At 38.9% G+C, this 25,624-nt stretch overlaps 1 protein-coding gene across 4 annotated transcripts; it reads left to right on the forward strand.

Moving 5' to 3' along the window:
- The first annotated feature begins 5,266 nt into the window (after nt 1–5,266).
- On the forward strand, nt 5,267–23,552 carry LOC132279233 (organic cation/carnitine transporter 7-like). 4 transcript variants are annotated; one of them, XM_059781159.1, is made up of 8 exons: nt 5,267–5,471; nt 7,360–7,463; nt 17,593–17,677; nt 17,770–18,038; nt 21,667–21,904; nt 22,239–22,752; nt 22,877–23,079; nt 23,170–23,552. In XM_059781159.1, exons 4-8 carry the CDS (start codon nt 17,770–17,772, stop codon nt 23,398–23,400), a joined length of 1,455 nt encoding a protein of 484 aa, XP_059637142.1. In that variant the 5' UTR covers nt 5,267–5,471; nt 7,360–7,463; nt 17,593–17,677; the 3' UTR covers nt 23,401–23,552. The 4 variants fall into 4 exon arrangements, with proteins under 4 accessions (XP_059637142.1, XP_059637141.1, XP_059637144.1 ...); XM_059781158.1 differs by lacking the exon at nt 7,360–7,463; XM_059781161.1 differs by lacking the exon at nt 7,360–7,463 and having other exon boundaries at nt 17,593–17,653.
- The last annotated feature ends 2,072 nt before the right edge of the window (nt 23,553–25,624 follow it).

The following is a 25,624-nucleotide window of genomic DNA, read 5'->3' on the forward strand; positions in this document are numbered from 1 at the left end:
CACGTCTATGCATCACACCTAGATAAGGGGTTTCATCGTCATAATTTGTGAATCACTGACAAAGAAATATCATAAGATATTTTTATTCATTCATTCACTGCCCAACGAAGATTACACTCTATTCCTTTTTAGGATTATGCTCATATTCATGTTTCTTAGAATTATGTGGAGCTTAACTTATGACTTTTGCTCTTACCTCAGAATTAAGGTAATCATTAGGACTCTTCAATTTCATCACTCGTGACGTAATAACATAAGAAAAGTAAATAAAACCCAACTTTCATTGCATCATAATGCCCACTAAGCTCATAAATGATGCAACTTGACCAACACTCCCAATTATTCAAGGTCCACATGGACTTCCCATCATCTATGAAAGCATTTTTTAGAGCTTTGACATGGTGTCAAAGATCTAATTCAGTTTGAAATTTTGCATTGCGTTTAGCTATAGCTTCCCTCTTCTAGGAACTTTTATTATCAACTCTATTTCTTTTTTACCTATACTTAAAAAACAATCCATGAATATTGATTTGTTGTTATATTTTTTCCTTGAATCATGTTTTTATATTATGCCTCAAGAACCCTTTCCCGTTGCATCAGGCAAGGAAAGATTCCAAGTATCCCCGAAACAATGGTAAGTAAAATATATTTATAATTTTTTCATTTTTATAAAATTGTTTTAAAAAATATTTTGTTTGATCTTGAAATGCAGTTTTTTGTTTTTTGAATTGGAGCACGACAAAAAGTTAATGCAGTTGGGGGTGCTGACATGTTGAAATATATTACTAGAAGAGATTTCATGTGGATGTTTATTAGATGTCCTGACCGGAACAAAGGCAAAATTACGAACGCTTGGGAGCCCTAAATATTTGTGACGCCATTAAAACATCCCATAATTGTTTGTTTTTGGCAATCTCCACCCGGCATAAGTTTAATATTTCCGGATTTTTTGTGGAAGGGAAACAAGCAGGGTATGGGGGGAATATTGAGAGATTCCTCAAATTCTTAATTGGAATCCGTTGCGCACTTTGCGCATTAGATCCTATAAAAAGGATACCGGCAGTTAGGAAAATAATTTTAGAAATTGACCATCAAAATATTGTCAAGGTGCTAACTTTTGCCGAGATGCTCCATTGGAATATATGGAACTTTATAGGTAAGCTTTTAGTACAAAGATTGAGTTTAAAATCAGATTCCAGTTTCAAAATACATTCATTTGTAAAGGATGGTGACATGACATCAAAATTGACCATAAAAAAGTTTACAAGTGCTGAGCATTCTTATGCATGTTCCGAGGAATCATATAAGCTTTTGGTATAAAGTTTTGAGTTTAAATTCCAATTTCCAATTTAAATGCTATAGCTTATATACATTATAACTTTGCAGGGAAAATTTTGATATGTAGTCAAAATTTGACGACTATAAAGTAGAATATCAATATACTCACGGGAATGGAACCGCTTTCATAGCTGCGACCTTGTAAGGAGCTTGATCGAGACAGGATTCCACGACACGAAAATTTATTCCCAGAAGAGAAGAATTTGAAGGAGGACAAAGATTGTCTTGGTGATTAGGAGTACATCAAATCAAAACGTGAGTTGCCATAGTCGGTAGGTGCTTGTGTAGAAGAATTTTTTTTTTTATTTTAATTTTTTTTTTTTAATTCTCTGATATATTGAACCAGATGTGTAATGGTGATTCCAATTCAGATTTCTTCCTTGGAAATTTTGGTTATTTCATTTTGTTTGTGTTTGTGAATCCTTCGACACTATCAAACATGGAATATAAATGAGTTCTTGGATGAGTTGACGTGGATATTTTGGCATGCATTATGAACACAATAAATGCATATATATGAATAGTGATATCCGAATAGTATTTATTTGGTTCCTATAGATAGATGGCAGGTCATTACCCGTATACACACTGGACGAAGCACTTGTTGCAATAAGGTTTGGCAAATTCCAAGGTTTTGTGCTTGTTTATGAATTTCAGAGGCCATGGAAGTGACAATTCTCTCTTTTATTGGAGGACCCCAGTGGGGACTCCTTTACAGCCTCATCACAATAGTGGTTTTTGCTGGTATGTTAATCGGAGCTTATTCATGGGGCATTATATCAGATAGATATGGAAGGAGGCAAGCTCTTCACCAATTTTTCTAGTTTTATATTTTTCTCGTGTCTTTATTTTACATTTTCTATACTGTTATATAGATATATTATTATATTGTAAGGTAGCCTGCAAAATTGTTAAATCGGTTAAGATTTATACATGTGCAAATAAGACCTTTTAAGTGCGTCAATTGAAAAAAAGTAATGTAGCGTGGGTATTACTAGGGAAAGAGGAAGAGGAAGACGATTAAGGTAGGTACGATATGATAACATGTGGATTGACGAGGCTATAGACTCAGTGTGGATAATTATAAGAAAAGAAGAAAAGTGATTCAGTGTTGTGTATTAAAAAAATTTATGTGTCCGGTACAACGAACACACTTAATACCTTCTTTTCCTTATACTCGGGTTGGAGATACAATCTCATATTTCAACATTTATTATTGTTATTATTTTCAAATGATTCAAGGTGAAGTGGAACCTCCTAAGAGAGCTATGCATTTTTTTTTTTTTTTTTGAATTTTCTCACTGTGGTCTTTTACAATAGGGTGAGATTTTACCTAGTTTGATGGGAAAATGGATTAGTCCACGTCAAACACATAATTTTAATATTTTAACTTGCATCAATCTTAGGAAACTCATTGCATCTCAAACGGCATCTTATCATGTCGTACAAATTTTAAAAATTGTTTAAAAATCCTTAAATATATTAATAATTAAATATTACAAAAAAAAAAAGGAAAAATTACATATAAATGGAGTCAAAGTTCCATATTTACTTAGAGGCTGAGTTAAAGTTCCATATTTACTTAGAGACTGAGTTAAAGTTCCATATTTCTCTAAAATGGATTGCTGAGGTGGCACATGGTTTTTTACTGTTTAGAAATTGTGGTGCCTAAAATACCCTTCCGCGAAGGTATTACTTTTTCTTCGAAGGTACTACTTTTTTGAACTGAAGTACTACTTTTTAGCGTCCAGGTACCATGTTTTTTAAACACCCGCGAAGGTACTACTTTTTCTCCGAAGGTACTACTTTTTTGAACTGAAGGTACTACTTTTTTGCACTGAAGGTACTACTTTTTTGTTAAGGAAGGACATTTTAGGCACCACAATTTTCTAAACAGTAAAAAACCATGTGCCACCTTAGCAATCCATTTTAGAGAAATATGGAACTTTGACTCAGTTTCTAAGTAAATATGAAACTTTGACTCTATTTATATATAATTTTTCTAAAAAAAAAAAAGGTGAGAGTTTACCTCGCTTGACGGGAAAATGGGTTAGTCCACAGACTCCACACCAAACACATGATTTTAATATTTTAACTTGCATCAATTTCAGGAAACTCAAATATAAAAGTATTTAACAACATACACTTGATATGAAATACAACCCTCCTATCACATGACAAAAATCACAAAACTATACGTCATATAATTTTATGGCAATAATTTAAAATTTGTAATAAAAGATATTTTAAATTCCAATATTCTTTATTATCATGTTTTTTAAACTAAAAATCAACTATTTTAATTTTTTTACATTTCCCATTAACACTTTATATAATTTGCTTTTGTCAAAATCAACTCTAATGCAAGTGGGTCACTGTGAAATGTCAAGTTATGTACAGCTATCAGATTTGAGATTGTGAGAGTTGGTAAGTTAATACTAGTAATTAATATACTCTCTTAAATTTGGTGCATATATATAAATTTTAGTAGTACCATTTATATGTATATACATGGCGTGTAACAATAAATTATTTTCAACTAAAGATATTGTAGCCTAATGTATAATTTTCAAATTTGATGGGGAAAATTCAAGTCAAGTGATACAAATGGGTGACATGCTTATTTTGTACCTCTAAAAATAGTAAGAACTAAAAGAACAGAAAATAATTTTTAAAAAATAATAAAATACACTTTTCTGAAAATAGACATTTTTATAATTGCATTTTCAAAAAATAGTTTAAAAAAAGTATAATTTTTAATTTTTTGAATACAAAAAATTATTTTAAGAGTTACAAACTATTCTTGTCAAGAAGGAAAAAAAAAAAATCTTACATTTTTCAAATACCATTAGCATATACTCTATCAGTCCCATATTAAATATCACCTTTAAGAATTATGCAAGTACGATTGTTAATGGAAGTAGTAAGTCACAATTTTCAAAGGCAACGTTTAATATGAAATGGGGCAGAGGAAGTAATTTGATTTTTGTCAAATTCAACTGTTAATGTAAGTGGGGCATGAAAAATGTCAAGTTAATGAGATACATATAGCTATCAGATTTGTGGCTCAGAGATTTTGTAAGGTAATAAGTACTAATAATTACGTAGATGTCAAATCCCATAATGATGTTTTCAGATTCGAATGTAACCTTCAAAAGTAGAACTTTCATAACTTTGCAAGTGAAAAGAAATGTCCCACTATGGGCCCCACTATTTTTCATAAGCAATGGAAGTCTTGCAAGTGAAAAGAAAGGTCCTAAATAGAGCTTTGCTCTTTTTATCTTTTCCCTTTCGTTTTTGTCACATCAGATAACGTTCTTGCTGTTCTGGAAATTTTAATTGCACATAGTTTGTTCGGATGCATGTAATTTAAGTTTTAAAATTTACGTAAATTAATAGATTTGAAAAAAAATTTAATTTAATTTTGTGTGTTATTTTTTTAAGAATAAATTTTAATTTCAAAATTTCAATTTCATACAACAGAATATAGCCATATATTATACTTGAATGTAATAAATTTACGTTTTAAATTTGAAATTGAAGGAAATATAATTTAAAATTTAAGGTACTGGTTTTATATCGTTAAACATAATAATAGAGTAATGATATATTTTTTGAATTTAAAAATTACCGAATGAGAATTATGTAAGTAAATAAATAAATTCTACCACGTTCATTTGAAATGCTTCAAATTCAAAAAAAATATCATTTTTCAGCTAGCACTCACCTTTAACAAGTCTCAAATTGGGACAAAGAATACCAAATTACCCATATTGTTTCTTATAATTAAACCATTCCTAAATATTCTCTACAGAACTTTTAAATTTTAACTGTATTTTTTTTTCACCACACTTCCGTTGCCGCGTAGCAGCATATATATATATATATATATATAGTCCACAGACAACACAAGAAGTCGTAATATCAGTACAATTAAGTGCAAAATTTAAAAAGATACGGTGATCTCATTCGCAATTGCTAATATGGCGACATATATAATATAAATATATACTCTATACGCTTACCCATTTACCCGTATATTCCGTTCATGTTTTTGATATTTCAAACCCTTCACCGACTCTGTTTCTTCACTTGGCTTGGCTCGGCTCTGCAACAACAACTGTTTTCATCTGGTAACAACTCGAATTCATGTTTGTGATTCCTGAAATATTTACAATTGAGGTGCTATATTTTGTATTTTAGTTCATTCATGGATATTCAATTCATTTCATTGTGAGAATAATACATTTGATTACTTGCTGTTCCTTTATAAATTTTCGCTTAGACTCCCAGCTGTTTCTCTGTTGGTTCTTCTCTGTTCTCAGATCTGAAAAAAAGGGGTTTATTTTATGCACATTAGAGTGGAACTTGAATACTTTAAGTTTTGGACAGACAGCAAGAAATTGAAGTGTAGCTCTCCAGAAATAACAAAAATTTCAGTGACATTTATCAGAATTTAAGTTTAATATTGCATCTCTTTATTATTATTATTTTTTGCCATAGAATTCATTTTAAATTTGGTGAAAATGACAGATTTCTTTTTTTCCCCTTGGCAAGAATCTCACAACCATTTGTTCAAATGGTTTAGGGTTTAGGATTAGGGAGGTAGGGAGTACCACCAGGCTACAGATTTATCTAACATGAACCTAAAATTGTCATAATGTGGACTGAAATCAGTAGTTCTCAAGTTTCCGATTAAAAACTCTTGAGGGGCCACAACCTGCTAGGAAGTTATTTACACGTGTACATTTAGCACTGAATCTTATTTTGGTGTTAGAGACTCTGATTCAGGTCCTCCGGACCTGCTGAAGCGGGACTAGAACTGGGTAGTGTCCGTATCTCTCTAGCAGAGAGCACTCCGGTTGGACATTTTTAACTTACTTAGTGAGGCAAGAACTGGTTGTACCTATTTTCTCAAGCAATCAAATTTATCATCAAATTACATGGCAAAACTGATTTTATGGCCACTTACAAAAATTGCATACAACTGTTTGATCTTTGAACCCATTCTCCGGTTGGACATTTTTAACTTACTTAGTGAGGCAAGAACTGGTTGTACCTATTTTCTCAAGCAATCAAATTTATCATCAAATTACATGGCAAAACTGATTTTATGGCCACTTACAAAAATTGCATACAACTGTTTGATCTTTGAACCCATTCTTGATTAAGTTCTTCTTTGATCACAGCCCAAGTTAGAAGATAAACTCGACTGTGGAACTTCCTGGATGAAAACCAACTCAATTAACAGAACATCCATTGCTAGAAACTAACTTGGATGCTTATCAACAGTGGTTTTAAGAAACAAAATAATAACGAGGCACAATGTTTGTTACAGTTACCGAGCTGTAGGTGCAAAATTTCGCTCAACCAATAATGATTGAGAAAAATAAAACAACTCACTCAAAAAACAATAAGAATAAATAAGAACAGTGTATAGAGAAGCGTAGAATTGCTTGATCCCTTTATTGGAGGTCTAAGCCTCTATTTATATACAAAAGATTATAAAATTATGGTAGGACTCGCGTTGCTTGCCCTTCAATTCTTTCTATATAAACATTCTTTACTAATAGAGTTCTTTCCATTGTCTAATTTTCTATACATAGAACTTGCCTTGTACAAAACTTCCTATCTCAGGATTTTCCTTCTACGGTAAATCCTTCAACTGGTAGGACTTGTGCATTCTTGAATAACTGGGCTGAACATACTAAGTATCCGGCTGGGCTTGAGTAACGGACCGGATGTTAAATATTAACAAGTTGGGCTGATGACCTCTTGATTCGGCCTTGATGGAGGTTAGAGGACAAATAACAATGGTCTTGGGCTAAAAATACCCTCAATTTGGGCTTGAGCATGATGAGCCTTATATGTCCTTGGAATGTAGATATGTGTAGTGATGACGTGTGCGCTTTTTATTGGAGGGAGTTTTTTCCCTCCACACTTTGCCCCAAATTTCATTTTTAATTGAGTGACGGCTCCCATTAAAGAGGGAATTGAAATCGGTTTTTTACTTTGCTTCAGAAACAGTTCGAGGTCTTTCATTATTACTCCATCATACAAGATTCTGCAAGAGTTACATTCGCCCTTGCTGCACTCCTGCGTTCTTCATTCCATCGCCTTGTCAGGTTAGTTTTTTTCGCATCTTTCTCTTCAATCTTTCATTATGAGTACTTTATCTACTCCCGAACGTATAGACATTGGAGATTCTGAATCCACACCTTCATCTTCCCCCGTTCGCATTAGGGCTCCCCCTCCTAGGGTTTCTACAGATCGTTTTTCGTTGAATCAATTAAGTACTTCCCTCCTTCCAGCCGAGACATCCACCTCAGGCTTTGATAATGTTCTTACTCATGAAGAGAGGAAAGCAATCATCTCTATTCGCCGCATCAAGTTCTCTATTGCTTCGGTAATGGAAGAATTTGATATTCCTGAGGGAGTAGAAATTGCAGAATATCCCGAGGGTGCCGATTTTACCTCCGGCGAGGGAATTGAAGAGAGTGAATTGCTTCTTTCGGTAGGGCATCTTAACGCCCTCCGATTCCCTCTTCATCCCTTTTATCATTTAGTTTTCAACAAGTTAGGTCTTGCCCCCCTTCAGGTAAATCCTAATTTCTTTCGCATCCTTTCGGCACTGTTGGTGCGCCGGAAATTAGAGGCTCTGGATTTGACCTTTGCCGACCTTCTGCTTACTTACAATATATCTAAGCATGGGACCGAGCCTGGTCGCTTCTTTTTTACCTCTCCCCTTCATCAGAGGATATGCACGAACCTTCCTTCATCCGAGAATAAGTGGAAAGAAAGGATGGTTATAGTTAAAGGAAAATGGTTCGTGCCCCAATCAATTACGCTCCCCATCCCGCGCAAGTTCGGGAAATTAGGTATAGAATACTTAACCTCCCTTCATACCAAGTGTTCTGGCTGTTTTCCTTGCCAAGTCTTAATGGTTCGCCGTACTTATGAGTTTCTTGGTGTTTTTTCAGCTACATTCCCATCCTCCGCAGCAAGGAGCAGACTTTCTTTTCTTGAGGAACGAGTTTGGAGTGACCCCTCGCCTATTGAGGACCTGCTAACTTCTTCAAACCTCAAGGATATTGCCTCCAGTGCTGTTGCTGCAGACCTCATGGATCTGTCTCTACCATCCTTTGACAGTTTCCCCATGACTGAGGAGGAGATACGGAGGGCTGAGGCTTTAAAAAAGAAAGCCGAAGATGCCCAATCCTTGGTCGTTATTAGATCTACTGAGGGTGAGGTGGAGGCTGAGGAACCACCAGTGAAGAAATCTCGCCTCAACCCCCCATCCTCCGGTAAGGGCAAGGTCCCTTCTAAAAGCAGAGGGAAAAAGGCTGGAGAGGCCGAACCTGAAGATGAAGTCAGGGCATTTGTTCTGGCTGAAACTGGGGCTCCTTGGACTCCTTCCTTCACCAGGGCTGACAAGTCAGTCCTGCATTCAGGGGATTCTGTGATCACAGACCCTTCAGCTGCACTAGCTGTGGCCCGAGGGATGTGGCTCCCAAAGGACGAGGAAGCCATCAGCCAAATGGGGTTGAAACAACTACTCCCCTCTGCCCCGGTCCGGGCTATAGAGGTTCGCATTGCTCCTTCAGAATTATGTTACTCTTGCTTGCTTATGTTTCCATTTATGCTCATATTTGTTCCTCTGTTATACAGAGTCTATACCACACCATGGCCCTCTGCGTCACTGCTGAAGCCCAATCCATCTCCATCAAGAAGCTGGAAAAGGATCTTGACAATGCAGAGAAGAGAGCCACCACTACCTCTACCAATCTGAAGATAGCTACTGAAGCCAAGGATGTGTATTAGAGGCAGTTGGTTGCCTCTGAGGCTAAGGTGGATTCTCTTCAGGCTGAAATTCAACGCCTGACCGAGGCTCTTACTACTTGCTTCAAGGCGGGGAAGCAAATGCAGGGGCGCTACTCTTGTCTGGCACACCTGGCTAGTGCTAAAGCGTTCCAGTCTGGCTATAATCAGGGCTCAGGCCCTAGGACGATGGATCCGGACGCTTTTGACAAGCAGGTGGGGGTGCACTTCCCATATGATGAAAGGCCAGAGGCTTTGGAAGCTGAAATCCGCTTTGCCGAGATGGTGAAGGCGCACCTGAAGGGTATTCCTAGCTCTTCTGCCCCTGCGGCTTCAATTCCTCCTACCCCAAGTCCTACTGTAGTGGATGCTTTTGAATCTACTCCCTTCGATCCGAAGAGGAAGTAGAACCATGTATTTTGTTTTTATTGACAGTATGTTTAGGATAATAAATATAATTTTTGTTTTAGGCTTTCAATACCTGATTTGTTTTTGCTGTATGCTTTTGATACTGTTCATATTTTTCTGACTGGTAATGTTTTTATGACAAACAAAACACATTGTCTTTATGCTTCGGATTTATGCTATCCGAGAAAAAGCAAGGATGGTGGGAAGAAGGAGATCCTTTTAACAGTTTAATTGATATCTCAGGATGATTCATATGGACAATGATCTAACTGTTAAATGAACTCTCCTTGCCTTTGACTTACCTGCAATAGACGTATACATGCTCTTTCCTTCTCGTGTGTTCCTGATGTGGGGTGGATCATGATGAACTTATGATATATCCACATCCACAGGGTATTAAACACTTGGAGTCCAGAGGAAAGAGTTCTGATCCGGGCACCAGAGGTCTGAAGCGAATTATTCCTCGGCACTGAGTGTGGAGGAATATTGCTGAATAGGACACTTAGGGTCCGAAGCTGTCTCGGACACATAGGATTCGAGGCGAATTGTTCCTCGGCACTGAGTCGTGGAGGAATAATGCTGAATAGGACACTTAGGGTCCGAAGCTGTCTCGGACACTTAGGATCCGAGGCGAATTAAACACTCCCTGGCGCGGAGCCGGAGGGGAGGTTTTGCCGAGCCGGACACTTAGGGTCCGAGGCGAGATTTTTGCCGAGCCGAACACTTAGGGTCCGAGGCGAGATTTTTGCGGAGCCAGACACCTAGGGTCTGAGGCGAATGAACTACTCACCGGCGCTGAGCCTGAGGGGAGGTTAAATGAATTACTCCCCGGCGCTGAGCTAGAGGGAAGGTTTTGCCGAGCCGGACACTCAAGGTCCGAGGCGAATGAACTACTCCCCGGCGCTGAGCCTGAGGGGAGGTTAAATGAATTACTCCCCGGCGCTGAGCCAGAGGGGAGGTTTTGCCGAGCCGGACACTCAAGGTCCGAGGCGAATGAACTACTCCCCGGCGCTGAGCCTAAGGGGAGGTTAAATGAATTACTCCCTGGCGCCGAGCCTGAGGGGAGGTTTTGCCGAATTGGACACTTAAGGTCCGAAGCGAATGAAATACTCCCCGGCGCTGAGCCTGAAGGGAAGTTTGTTTATATTTTTTCTCAAACTACTTATCATGAGGCCGAGAATTCAAAAATGATAAGAGGCCAAGAAAGCGAGTAACAGTGGCTGTGAAGTTTCCTATTTGTTGACTTTGGAGACTTTCCTCCTCCACTGATACTCCCTTCTTGGCAACCAAATGTTGTGGACCACGCATATATGAACCGCATTTCTTTTCTATTTCTATCCGATGTGGGATATAGACTAAATTTTGTCAAAAAGGTCGGTGTAAGGAATGCCTCTGGTATCGAGCTTGACAGCCTTAAATACCAGTGGGCCCTCCTTACACCGTAATTAACTATTTGAATATTCCCATATATAATAGAATGTAGCACATACTTTTTTGTCGATGTGGGATAGAAAGTTTTAACCATAGGCCATAACTCATGTTTTTTGTTTCTTAAAAATCATTGTGACGCATGCTTTTTAGCAGCTTGCTTCTAATTGCATAAAAATTGCATAGTGCGACTTGGCATGCATAAAAATTGCATAATCATAGAGTAGTATGGCCCCCATTTTTATAGAAAGAAATAAATAGAGTAGAGTTGTACTGAATATAAAAGCAAAATAAAGAAAAGTTTGGCTGACTGTGGACATACTCAGCCTTATTTGTGAAGAATTTGTAGTAAAATTGACAAACTTAACTAATGGAAATACCTTTTAAGGTGTATTGCGTTCCAAGGACGCGCAATGGGACGTCCGCCAGCTTCGGCCAAATGATATGCTCCTTTCCCCACTACTTCGGTAACCCTGTAGGGTCCAGTCCAATTAGGTTCCAGTTTCTTTACATGAGCTGTCTCTTGCTTCAAAACCCAATCGCCTACCACAAAGCTTCTGAATCTGACGCATTTGTTATAACTGTTACACACCTGCTGTTGGTATGCCACGAGCCGAATTGCTGCTGCATCTCTCCTTTCGTCCACAAGATCAAGGCTATGTTCGAGTTGTTGCTCATTGTTCCCTTCTAGTACCAAGGATGTCCGAAGGGTTGGAATTATGGACTCGGTAGGAATGACAGTTTCGGATCCGTATGCCATAGCAAATGGGCTTTCTCCCGTGGGTCGTCTTGGAGTGGTTCGATAGGCCCAGAGCACTTGAGGGAGATTCTCGTACCATTTTGTCTTCAATTTCTCCAATTTTTTCTTTAAGCACCCAAATATCGTGCGATTAGTTATTTCAGCTTGCCCATTGCCTTGTGGATGACTAACTGCAGCCAATTTTTGCAGGACTCCATGTTCGCTAAAGAACTTTCTTGTACTTCTGTTATCGAGGTTCTTACCATTGTCCATTACGATGACTTTTGGTACCCCAAACCGGCAAATAATGTTGCTCCAAATGAAATGCTTTACTTCTTCGTGGGTGACGCTAGAGAAGGCTTCAGCTTCCACCCACTTGGTGAAGTAATCCGTAGCCAGAAGCACATGCTCCTTTTTTTCCATGGTTTTGGGTAACGGTCCTACTACATCAATCCCCCATTGGGCGAACGGCCATGGATTAGCCATGGCGTGCAAACCTTCGGCAGGTTGATGCTTTATTGGACCATGGCGCTGACACTTGTCACATCTTCTTGAGTATTCTTTGGCATTCCGAGCCAAGTATGGCCAAAAATAACCTTGGGTTAGAATTTTGTGTGCAAGGGATCTTCCTCCCGAGTGATTTCCACAATCTCCTTCATGAATTTGTTTTAGAATTGTGAGAGCCTCAGTAGGGGTTAAACACTTGAGATAAGGACCAGAGAATGACCTTCGGTATAACTGGTTATTGATGATTGAGTACTTAGCCGCGGTAAACTTAAGCTTCCTTGCCTCAGCTTTTTGATTTGGGAGAACTCCCTCCTTGAGGTAGGCCTCGATTGGATCAATCCAGCATGGCTCGCGTGGAACTTCCGGGATCACCATCACCTCTTGCCGGGGATTAATGCTGGGTTCTTCGAGAACATCGATTGGAACAAGCCGAATCAACTCTTCGTCTGAAGATGATGCGGCTGCGGCTGCGGCCAATCGATCTGCTTCGGCATTTTCATCTCGTGGTACTTGATGGAATTCGATTTGATCGAACTCCCGGATGGTTCCCGGATGGCACTCTCTACAGCATCTTTGTATGACTTCATACGTTCCTCCTTGGGATAATAGTGCCTTGTCACTTGATTGATCACAAGTTGTGAGTCACTAAAAACTTTTAAACACCGTACCTGTAGCTGTTTAGCTAGCTGAAGTCCGGCAAGTAACGCCTCATACTAGGCCTCGTTATTAGTAGCTGGGAAATCTAGCAAAATTGACTGCTGCAGCTTGGTACCCTCGGGTGTTGTGATGTCAATCCCGGCCCCTGCCCTTTTCTGGTTGGAAGAGCCATCAACCCGTAACTCCCAGTACGGCTCTTGAAGTGTCGGTTCCTCAGATTGATCTTCATACTCTAGTAGGAAATCCGTTACTGACTGCCCCTTGTGAGATACCTTCGGTGCATAGGTGATATCAAAAGAGCTAAGTTCAATAGCCCATTTTGTAATTCGATCAGACAAGTCTGGTTTAGCTAGGATAGCCCGTATAGGGTGATTTGTAAGTACCACTATGCTGTGAGATTCAAAGTAATGTCGAAATTTCCTCTTGGCATAAATTAACGCCAGGATTACCTTTTCCGTCTTGCTGTACCGTGTCTCGGCATCCGTCATCGTTTTGCTTGTGTAAAAGATTGGGTGCTGAACCTTGCCTCCTTCTTTGATCAACATTGCGCTTGTTGCTACAGCTGATACTGCCAAGTACAGGATGAGAGTGTCTCCGGGCGTTGGAGCAGAAAGGATTGGGGGTTTTGTCATGTAGCTTTTCAGTTGATTGAGAGCCTCCTGCTGCTGAGGTCCCCACATATCTTTGTTTTTGGATCGAATAGCATCAAAGAAAGGTTTATACTTATCAGATAATCAGGATATGAACCGGCTGAGAGCCGCAATTCGGCCGGTTAGAACTTGCACTTCACTGCGGGTTTTTGGCTCTCGGTTCTGTATGAGTGCCTTTGCCTGAGCTGGGCTTACTTCTATTCCTCTTTTATTTACAATGTGCCCGATAAATTGTCCTGACGAGACGGCGAAGGAGCACTTGGTGGGGTTCAGCTTCATATTGTGCCTCTTGAGAGTATCAAAGACCTCCTGGAGGTGCTTCGGGTGGTCCTCTTTCCGTATACTTTTGACCACCATATCATCGATATAGGCTTCAACTGTATTCCCCAGTAGATTATTGAAAATTTTATTGACAAGTCGCTGGTAGGTGGCTCCGGCATTCTTTAGACCGAAGGGCATCACTCTGTAGCAGTAAGTGCCCGTCTCTGTGATGAAAGCGGTTTTCTCCTCATCTTCAGGATTCATGGGAATCTGATTATAGCCGGAGTATGCATCGAGGAATGTGAGCCTCTCATAACCTGTCGTAGCATCCACCATTTGATCAATCTTGGGCAAAGGGAAGCTATCTTTTGGGCAAGCTTTGTTAAGGTTGGTATAATCTACGCATACCCTCCATTTCCCATTCTTCTTTTGAACGACTATTACATTTGAGAGCCATTGTGGGTATTGCACCTCTCGAATAAATCCTGCTTGTAATAGTTTATTTACTTCCTCGGCTATTATGCGATTCCGTTCAGGTGCGAACCGTCGGTGCCTCTGCTTGACTGGCCTGAATTCTGGGTTAACCCTCAAACTATGGCACGAAACCGTAGGATCGATCCCTACCATGTCCGAGTGATCCCAGGCAAAGACATCCGAATTGCACCGAATGACCCTGATCAATGCTTCCTTCTCTTCGGCTGTGTAAGATGAGCCAATGTAGGTGACCTTCTGAGGGTCTTCGAGGACTACCTCTATAGCTTCGAGGGACTCCTCGGTAGGTGCTTCAGCCTCGGCTTCTTCCTCTGCCTTGAGATACTTGGGCAGAGGATACTGTAACTGCTATTTGATTGCGTCTTTGGGATTCGCCTCTAACTGAGGTGATTTCGACGCCTTCTTTGCTTCATGTAGCGTTAGCATGTAACATTCTTTTGCAGCAACCTAGTCTCCCCAGAGGTCGATGACTTCCCTGCCATCTGGGGATAAACACCTCATTACTTGATGAAGGGTAGAGGGGACTCCGTTCATACGATGGATCCAACCTCTCCCCATAATGAGGTTATAAGATGGATGAATCTCCGTCACGACAAAGTTCTCCTTCAGAGTCTTCTTTGCTGCAGTAACGGATAGATTGATCACCCCAAGCGGATTCACCTTAGTACCATCAAATCCCATTAGGGGGCTGGAAGTTGGCCTGATGGACGATGGTGAAACCCCCAACTGATCAAAAGCTGCTTTTGTAATGATGTTGGCGCTACTTCCCGGATCTATCAGCACCCTCCTGATCATATAATTCGTTACCAGGAGGCTAATGACCAAGGGGTCCTCATGCGGGCGCTGGACTCTAGACAGATCATTGTTACCGAATCCAATGTTGATGCTGCCTGGTGCAACCGTGTTTACTGAAGACAATCTTCGTAACTTATGAGCCTCTCTCAGCCTGGATCTGTACAACTCTTCAGACTCTTCATCATCCTCTGACCTTCCGTGTATGGCATGGATAACCTTTACCTGACAGCCCTCTACCCGTCGAGGGTTGACCTCCTGAGGTTTTACGTACTCCTTCGTGGCGAGATACTCCACCAACTCTCCTTTCGCTATCATGCTTTCTACCTGTCGCTGAAGGGACCTGCAGTCATTGGTGGTATGCCCATAGTCTCTATGGTAGGCACAATGTTTGCTTTTGTCACTCTGCTCCAAGGGCTGTTTTATGGGTTGAGGAGTTGCGAACCTCGTCTTATTCTCTTGGAATAGGCGCGCTAAGGTAGTACGGAGAGGGGTAAGCCTGTCCTCTGTCCTTCGCCTCTTCTCAGGCGCTTGGGTGACTTGTGTGGCGGTATGAGGAACCTTCTGCATCCTTGTGCTTGCAGCTTTCTCTCGAGACTTGTTTTCCACTGTGACGAGGGTAGCGTGCTGTGCACGGTGGGCTACGTTTTCCTCCAACCGAATGTAGATTTGTGCCCTAGCGTTTAAAGTCTGCATATCCGGGGGGGTGGGAATATTTGATTAAGGATGTGTGAAACTTGGTTCCCTGGATCATTGCCAACTTAAATGTTTCGATTGCCGTGGCAGGGTGGCAATCTGCTATCTCCGGGCTTCCATGTTAAACCTGGATAAGAAATCTTGCAGAGTTTCTCCCTTCTTTTGCCTTATGGTGAAAAGGCTGGCGATACTTTTCTTCTGCTTTTTATTTCCGCAATACTGGGCTAAGAACATAGTGCACAAGGTCTCATAATCAGGGATAGACTTGTGTGGCCTATTCCTGAACCATTCTAACGCTGCTTCGGTCAAACTGGTAGGAAAAACCTTACACATCCACGGATCGTTATGATCGTCCAGTGCCATCTTTTGCGCATAATGATCGAGATGCCAAGAGGGGTCTCCTGCCCCATCGAACTGGGTGAAGGATGGCATAGTGAACTTCTTTGGTCTCTCCACAAGGTACACATCGTCAGTAAAGGGGGTCTTGACCAAGGAGTTCTTGTGCTCTCTAGCCATCTCGGCTGGTGTCTGAACTCTTAATAGCTTCTTTTCGTCGAAGGCATCTTGTACCCGTGCGCCATCTGAAACGCCATTGGACCATACCGTAAGCCTATGGCTGGACTCGGCCTGTTCGTCCTGTGTGCTACGCGGGAGATTATCCGAAGCACCCGCCTCGGACCTCGTCCCTTGCTTTTGCTGAACCTCATTAGGTCGAGCCCCGTTGGGTGGTGTCCCGTTGGCCGGAGGCTCGTGAACTGGAGGTAAATTCTGGGTGGGGGGTGGTGCTGCAGCATCGCCTGGTGGTGGTTGTGGCGTTAGCCTGGCCATTGCCGTGTGCAGCGTATGAGTCTGCTGCTGAAGCGCAGCTATCTGGGCGACACTCGTATCGTTTGCTTGCCGGAATGTCTCAAATTGGTGCAAGAACTCCTCTCGCATCTTTTGCATCAATTCTATCTGTTGATTCATTGCTGACTCTCCGTTTGACATTCCAGATACGACTAAGGATTTGATTTGAAGAACAAGTGGGAGTATATTTTTATACGATTCCCACAGACGGCGCCAAAGTGTAGGTGCAAAATTTCGCTCAACCAATAATGATTGAGAAAAATAAAACAACTCACTCAAAAAACAATAAGAATAAATAAGAACAGTGTATAGAGAAGCGTAGAATTGCTTGATCCCTTTATTGGAGGTCTAAGCCTCTATTTATATACAAAAGATTGTAAAATTATGGTAGGACTCACGTTGCTTGCCCTTCAATTCTTTCTATATAAACATTCTTTACTAATAGAGTTCTTTCCATTGTCTAATTTTCCATACATAGAACTTGCCTTGTACAGAACTTCCTATCTCAGGATTTTCCTTCTACGGTAAATTCTTCAACTGGTAGGACTTGTGCATTCTTGAATAACTGGGCTGAACATACTAAGTATCCGGCTGGGCTTGAGTAACGAACCGGATGTTAAATATTAACAAGTTGGGCTGATGACCTCTTGATTCGGCCTTGATGGAGGTTGGAGGACAAATAACAATGGTCTTGGGCTAAAAATACCCTTAATTTGGGCTTGAGCATGATGGGCCTTATATGTCCTTGGAATGTAGATATGTGTAGTGATGACGTGTGCGCTTTTTATTGGAGGGAGTTTTTTTCCCTCCACATGAGCCTACCAAACAGATCGATTGTTACTAACTATGATGACTCCTCGATCATGCTTGTGGTGTTGGTTTTGTTGAATATTATTCGTTTATGCATTTTAATAGAAGTAACTTATAAGTATATCTCCTACTTCTTTTCTTTTCATGTAGGATGATTTTGTGTTACTGCAGCTGTAAGGACGATTTTTAACCAACTGAAGTAGACATTGTGGTACTTATTTCGTGTTGCTACAATGTTAGTAGTTGATATACAGAGATTTTGCTGATTAAATATAAAGCTTGTTCCATTGTTACAATCTTAAATTTCTTTCTTTCTTGATTCTTTAGATGGCAGATCAGAGCCTTACATACTCACTAGATGAAGCACTTTCTACGATTGGTTTTGGGAAATTCCAGGGACTTGTCTTTGCTTATGCTGGACTGGGTTGGATTGCAGAAGCAATGGAAATAATGATTCTCTCCTTTATAGGGCCAGCAGTTCAGTCTGAGTGGGGACTCTCCTCTACTGAAGAGAGCATGGTATCAACTGTTGTTTTTGCTGGCATGCTAGTTGGAGCATATACAATTGGCCTCATATCAGATACCTACGGAAGGAAGTAGGATTTTTTCTATTTTTCTCATCTTTCAGTCATATGCCTTTTTATATAGTACTTTTTTTGTGTCATATAGACAGTAAGGCATCTCATACACTTGCTTCTTAAGTTACAGAAAACATGTATAAATCACTTCATGCGATGATAGATTTAATGCTTAGCTTTTAATTCTCACGCCCTAAAGCCGCCCTTGTTCTGTTTGTGGACTCAGTCCGCCAACTCAAGGTTTGAATCATGCCATGTGACTGGGACCTTTCCAACTCAACCACGACCATTTGGCTTCTCTCTCTCTCTCTGACTAGTTAATTCAATGGTTAAGTGTCACAAGTGTAGCTACTAGAGGGACTGAAGCACCATTGTGGATTGATCCCCAAGACCCTCCATTGGTACCTTTCTTATCAAAGACGTCCTTTCAATGGATAGGCCTCAAAGCTGGCTAATAACAACGATGACTTCCTCTCTATGGGTAAGCCTCTGAAATCCTCCCATAAGTTCCTCTTTACGGATAAACCTCGATTTATTGAAGAGTTCCTCTCTATGGACAAATTTCGATCCTCGAGGTGTTTCTCTCAGTGGATAAACCTCAATCCCTCAGAGTATGCTCTTCTATGGGCGAACCTCTAGGAATTACTGAAGGCCCTCAAGGAGCTACACTTATGGACAACCTTGAGGAAGGGATGCCACCCCGCCTATGTTACATGAACTCGGGTACGAGTGTCAGACACGGGTATGTATCCATGTGTCGGATTACCAAACAAAAGGACACATGGACAAGGCTAAATATTCATTTTATTAATGATTTTATTTTATTTTCTAGAGTAAAGTAATGTTTTTATCTAATATAATGTTCAATATAGGTATTTAATTCATTTTAAAGTAATAATATAATGTAATTGAATGATTGGATATGCTTTTTAAGTACATGTCCAACCAAAGGTGTCGGACACATATCCCATACCCATGTCCGAGGGATACGTGTCCGACACGAGTACTTCACTACTTTTGAAGAGTCCATGTAACAGAGCTGACCGCGCAATGTGGGGGATAAACCTTCAGTATAACACCCTCAGCATGGGACCCTAGGGAGTGATGGCCTAGTGGCTGTGGTTTGAGGGATGTCAAAGGGTGCCAATGCTAGAATGAGGCAGTCCCTGGAGCCCTCGCAGTTAATGCAATACTGACCCTCTAATAGTCACGATGAATGGCTTGTCCTCCATCTTTACCTTAATCAACTAAACAACTTGCCTTGAGCCACCAAATGTTCACACCATTTCCCTTTTTGTACCCTGCAGCCAACTAACCTAGGACCAGTGAGTAATTACCACAACCCATGGTCTTTACCCTAGGATAACCCAGTATAAAAGGAGTTAATAGTTCATTTACAAACACAACAACCAAGAGGCGTAGCATTAAATAACCAAGCAACCTTGTCTTTGTTCTAAGGGAGATTACAAGGGTTTTCTTCCTCTCTTCCTCGAGTCCTCTTTGAAGATCCCTTGCATGACAACTCAGACTTCCACTAGGCCTCTACTTAGGTGGCTCAGTTATAGTTAAAGCAGTTCCTCATTTTCTAGAACTTTCCATGACATTGTTCATCTGCTTTGGAAATTAATCTTATTTAGGTTTCTTTAAGAAAATTCAAAAAAGAACCTGTCTTTCCTTTTTGACTCTTTGGAGTTTGGACTCTGTTCAAGCTAAGTTGCATTGTGTTTTCTATTTTTAGATGATTTCTTTGGCATTTAGAGATTTATTTTGGGGAAGCAGATAGAGATTTTTTTTGGGAAGAAGATAGAATTGATTATCTTGTTCTAGTTTATGTAATTGATATTAAGGCTCATCTCTCTCAATTCAATGATCTTTGGTCAATGAAATGTCAATTATTCTTTCTTTTTCTTTTTATCTTTTTCTTTTTTTTTTTTGTACATAATAGATGCTCATTTTTAATGTTGAGCAACACTTAGAATTTCTTCCATGTCTCACAACTTACACAAAAAAAATCATAGCAGTTGATGTCACCACTACTCTGGTCAAGGAATCTATTTGTAAATATTGTTCCATGGCAGGCTGAGTTGCCCAGTAAACTAGAGAATAGTTCATTCAAAAAAACATGGGAAGTTGAATCTGTCAATGGAGAAACTTAAAGAAGTGAATTAGTCATTTTGTACTCAACAGAGATTTGAGACACTGGATGACAATGCAGCAACTATTTGGAACAATGAAATTGTTGGACACACGCGTGTCGAAACCTAAAGGCCCTGTGATAATCAATTATAAAATAAGCAATTTATTCAAAGACGGAGGGTTACAAGATTAATTATACTATTATATTAAGCATAAGGAGCTATTGCTTGATTCATTGGTAAAAGTTTGGCCTACCAAGAATGATAATATGGATGCATGCAAGTCTAAGGGCAGCTTCTTTGGGAAAATTCAGCTGAAGGTTTGATCTGTTTCAGTAGATCCTTCCCGGGAACCTATTCTAACAGAAGCAACTATAGATAATAGCCTTTATTTTTTTTTTCCTAGTTGGTACTCACACACACTTGTCTCTTCTGAGACTTGAACCCCTGACCTCCTTTTGGGAAGTAAGAGGTTGATACCGCTAGGCCACTGGCCCGTTAGTAGATAATAGCCTTTATTATATTGTGGAATGCAGTGTTTTTGCTCAACCTTATAGAACTTTCACAGATTAGCCTTTAATCAAGGTTTGTGAACTAACACCATAAATACAAAGCATTTATTGAGATAATTGATAATCCATTATAAGTGGCAAAATATTTAGTGGGTCCATTAAGATATATCAGTTTGCTTTATTTCATATGATATTAAGTTGTCTACTATAATCTGCTTATTCTATATGAGCCTGGTAGATTTCATGCTATTGAAAGATTCAGGATTTCATTTTATTTATCTGATTTTCTACACGGTTCCTTATCAATATTTAGTTTCGGAAAACACATCTCCAATCAATTCTGTCACACAAAGGACTGTAATTATGATTCATAGAATACTTCTACTTGGATCCTAGTCAGCTGATTTTTGCTTGCAACATATATCTCTTGCTTCTATTGAACGGATATATATAATTATAGTAAACTAAACATTTTGTTTTGTTGTCAGTACCGTTGTGCAGGGTCTTCTTGTTATTCACGTGTCATTAATTTTCAGTTGTATTATTGAAACATGTCTTGTAAACTGTAAGCTAATCTTCGTTGATGATGCCATACATTTGCTACAATTAAGACGTAGATATGTATGAAATTACTCTCTAGTCTCTACTCATACAGTCATATGCTATACCATGCAAAGTTCACTACTGCTTGGACTTATATCAGGTGTTCAACCAAATATCATAGCTTACTTGAGTGAATTATAGCTACATTTAGGAGCACTGATTCCAAGGCACCGGTTCTGTGCTCCTAAATGTGACATAAGGTAAAATGAATCTAGTACTGAACTGTTTTGCATAATAATTTATATATATACATAAATGGTTGATCTGGGCTTTATGTACCATTAGGTTTAATTTCTTTGTTATGGATTTCTGTGAACCTGTGTGCACATTTTCTTCATGGTTCTTATAGTGTTGCTCTCGACCCCAATGTGATATGCTTTCATTTGCTTCTTCCAGGAAGGGTTTCCTTGGTATAGCCATAGTGAATACTGTAGCTGGGTTTTTAAGTGCTTTCTCGCCAAGTTATATATGGTTGGTGATTCTTCGTTGTTTGGTTGGTACTGGTTTGGGAGGTGGGCATGTGTTCCTGACATGGTTTCTAGAGTTTGTTCCTACTCCAAACAGAGGCACTTGGATGGTTACCTTTTCAGCTTTCTGGACGATTGGAACAATTTTTGAGGCTTCACTTGCTTGGGTATGTTTAATAGTCTTCAATTAAGTAATTAGATAGGGAATAAAAAATGGATGTGTGCATTGTTTTTCTGTTCTTGTCAATGTAAATTTTCTTGGATTTTTAATGCTTTAACTTGTATCTGTGTCCACATCTCTCCCTCTGTCCATGGTCGGTCTAACTCATTGTTGGTCTTAGGCTCTTACCTGCGAGGGTGTCAACTACTCCTACATTAGTAACTCAACTAAATTTAATTTTTCCAAAAAGAAACAACCATTTTGTTGAAGCATCATTCAGGACTGTGTTTTTAGTAGGCAAGACTGGAAAAATCTTCACTAATTTGTTGGTCTTATTGCAGATTGTCATGCCAAGATTGGGTTGGAGGTGGCTACTTGCACTGTCTTCTGCACCATCTTTTGCTTTGCTTCTATTCTATGGTCTTACACTAGAATCTCCAAGGTATCTATATATGAAAGGCAGAACAGCTGAAGCACAGGATGTACTGAAGAAGGTTGCGCTGATGAACCGAACAAATCTCCCTCCCGGCAATCTTGGTTCTGATCAATTAACTAAGCCAGAGGAAGAATCTGGCCTATTGGAAGACACTCATTTCCTCTCTTCAACAAGAAAGGAAATCAAGGATTCCAAAACACGCCCCTCTTCATTGTTTCAGCTTTTTTCAAAAAAATTAATTACCACCACCCTTCTCCTGTGGTTAATATACTTTGGCCATACATTTTCATATTATGGCGTTATATTGCTTACCTCCGAGCTGAGCAGTGGGAAAAGTAAATGTAGCTCAATTGCTTTGCCTTCAGAAACTATGCAAAATTCTAGCCTCTACTTAGATGTGTTTGTCACTACTTTTGCAGGTACTAGTTATGTCTTTCAGTTTTTATCTTGAAGAATATTCTGAACTATACTGTGATCATACTCGATTCATTTTTTCCTTTTGCCCAAAGAATCTTAGGTAACACTGCTTAAGTTTATTTGCAGAGTTTCCTGGGCTTATTTTATCAGCCATACTCGTCGATAGGATAGGCCGCAAATTTTCCATAGAAATAATGCTTGTGTTAGGTTTTATTTTACTCCTGCCACTGGTTTCCCGTCAACATGAGACATTGACAACAACTTTGTTGTTTGGAGCTCGCATGTTCATTTCAACGGCTTTCAGAGTTGTCTCTGTTTATGCTGCTGAGGTACATCTCAATATCCTATATTATTTGATTAGAGATTTTATTGATTCTTATTCAACTTTTTCCCTTCTTTTCCATGTTATGCATTTGTAGGCATATCCTACTTCTGTGAGGGCAACCGGGGTCGGAACTGCGACAGCTATAGGAAGGATTGGGGGCATGATATGTCCTCTTGTAGCTGTTGGATTGGTGAGTGGTTGCCATCAAACAGCTGCTGTTACTTTGTTCGAAGTTGTAATAGTCCTTTCAGGACTCTCTGTTCTGTTCTTCCCATTAGAGACCAAGGGAAGGGAATTGATTGACACAGTATCTAATTCAGAATGAGTTATTGTAATGTGCTGAGAAGGTTTTGCTCTTCATCATTGTATAAAGGAAAGAATGCTGAGAAGGTTTTGCTCTTCACCATTGTATGAGTTATCAACCTTTCTACCATTGTCCATAATATAATAATAATTCACAGTGACTTCTTTTTACTAGCTTAATAGATTCAGGACAATAATGAATTGTTTTAGCAGTGGTTAATTACTACTCTGTCCTCCTCTCTCTCCACACATACACACACATACAAGATGTGCGAGTATTTTAGCACAATAAGCATGTTAAACACATGCAAGTCTGATGGAAAGTGGTGTCCAAAATTTTAGTAACTTACTATTAAATATAAAATACTATAATATATAACTATATATACTTGAAATGAAATAAAATCAGTCATACTATATGACAAAAATCAACCAACAACTATATGTAATATAATCTTATGACAAACATCAACCAACAACGATATTTAAAATAATCTTATGATAATAATTTATAACTTGTAATAAAAGATATATCAACCATTCGATTTTTTAATACCGATAACATGTTTTAAAATTTAATATTATTTCTTATTTCGTTTCTTTAACTAAAATTCAATTATTATATATATATTTTTTACTTTAAAACATTTAAAACAAGCACATGTATGATATTATAAATCATCTAATTATAAATAATAATATAAAAAAACATATAGCCTTAGAAATATAACAATTATAAAATTTTCATGTATTTTGTTCGTTCGGGTTCGTAAAACTTATAAATTGGAATTCTAAAATTTAAACTCAGTCTCAATTCCATTAATATTTTATTTAGACTAGTAATTTTTTTAGAAACAAATTGTTTGGATTAAATCTTCCCTTAGTCCCACTCCTAATTTAAAGAAATTCAACGACTCTTTTAATTTTACAACACACCCGTGGGTGTTCAAGTGAATCAATCAACCTTTTGCGTACATTATTTAAGTTTGGAGTGAATCTTTTGTGAGTCTACTTGGGGTGAGTCAAGAAACGAAAACCTAAGAAGGGAGTTGACTTTTATAATTATTTCACAACACTTTTAAGCATTATTGCCTATTTCAATGCAAATTTAAAGAGAAACATCATATACATATATAAATATATATAATACTCCGTGTGTGTGTGTGTGTATATATATATATATATATATATTATTCCTTTCAGACCCTTCACCGGCAATCATCATATACAAATGATGTTTGGATGAAAGCTGCCAACTCTGTTTCTTCACTGGGTTTGACTCTGCAGCAACAAATGCTTTCATTTGGTAAAATTTCCAACCATCCTGAATATTGCAACTAATGTTTGTGATTATTGAAATATTTACCATTTTGGTCCTATATATGCGTATTTCAGCTCATGTTTCTATGTTCTAACAATTATATGCTTCTGGTGTTTTTACTCATTTCGTTTTTACCCACAAAAAAAAGAAAAAGAAAAAAAAAAAGAAATAAAAAAGGATATTTATTTGGGTTCATTGTCTGAATAATACATTTGATTACAAGCTGTTCCTTCATAAATTTTTACTGCGACTCCCAGCTGTTTGTCTGTTCTAGATCTGAAAATAAAGGTTTCCTCTACACGCATTAGAGTGAAATACAAATAATTGGTTAAGTTTTTGGACAGACTGCAGGATACAGAAGTCAAGTTCTCCAGAAATAACTGAAATTTCTGTGACATTTATCAGGATTTGAGTTTAAATCATGATAAATTTTGTGGAAATGACAGATTTTTGTCGCCAGCAAGAAATCCACACATTGGATCCCAAGAAGGGGTGATGGAGTCCATCACCCCTTCTTGGGATCCAATGTACTCCCCTTCTTGGGATCCAATGTACTCTACCATCTGCCACCACTTGCCCTACACATATTGCCCGTCCTTTTTGCACTTCGTGCTCACGGTTTTCAAAACACGTCTACGTCTATATTGTTAGGAGACATCCATATATATAAGTGTCAACAACCTCTCCCCTCAACCAGATTTTTTTGATAAATAGGATGTCACAGTAGAAGATACCACTAGGCTACCGATTTACCTAGCATAAACTCAACAATTATCATAATGTGGACTGAAATCAGGTAGTTCTCAAGTTTCCAACTGAATACGGCTTAGTGATTACAATCTGCTAGGACATTATTCTCAAATATAAACATGAAGCACTAAATCTTATTTTTGGATTAGAGACTATGTTTCAAGTCCTTCCTCTA

Source organism: Cornus florida, unplaced genomic scaffold (genome assembly GCF_030987335.1).
Source record: "Cornus florida cultivar Cherokee Brave unplaced genomic scaffold, ASM3098733v1 CherokeeBrave_3.0.0_Hap2_Chr10, whole genome shotgun sequence".
Taxonomy (NCBI): domain Eukaryota; kingdom Viridiplantae; phylum Streptophyta; class Magnoliopsida; order Cornales; family Cornaceae; genus Cornus; species Cornus florida.

Excerpts from the sequence above, each read along its gene's own strand:
- LOC132279233 (XM_059781159.1), top strand. The coding sequence starts at position 17,770 with ATGGCAGATCAGAGCCTTACATACTCACTAGATGAAGCACTTTCTACG. Across the intron at positions 21,905-22,238 it reads TTGAGGCTTCACTTGCTTGG|ATTGTCATGCCAAGATTGGG; the intron begins GTATGTTTAATA and ends GTCTTATTGCAG. Across the intron at positions 22,753-22,876 it reads GTTTGTCACTACTTTTGCAG|AGTTTCCTGGGCTTATTTTA; the intron begins GTACTAGTTATG and ends GTTTATTTGCAG.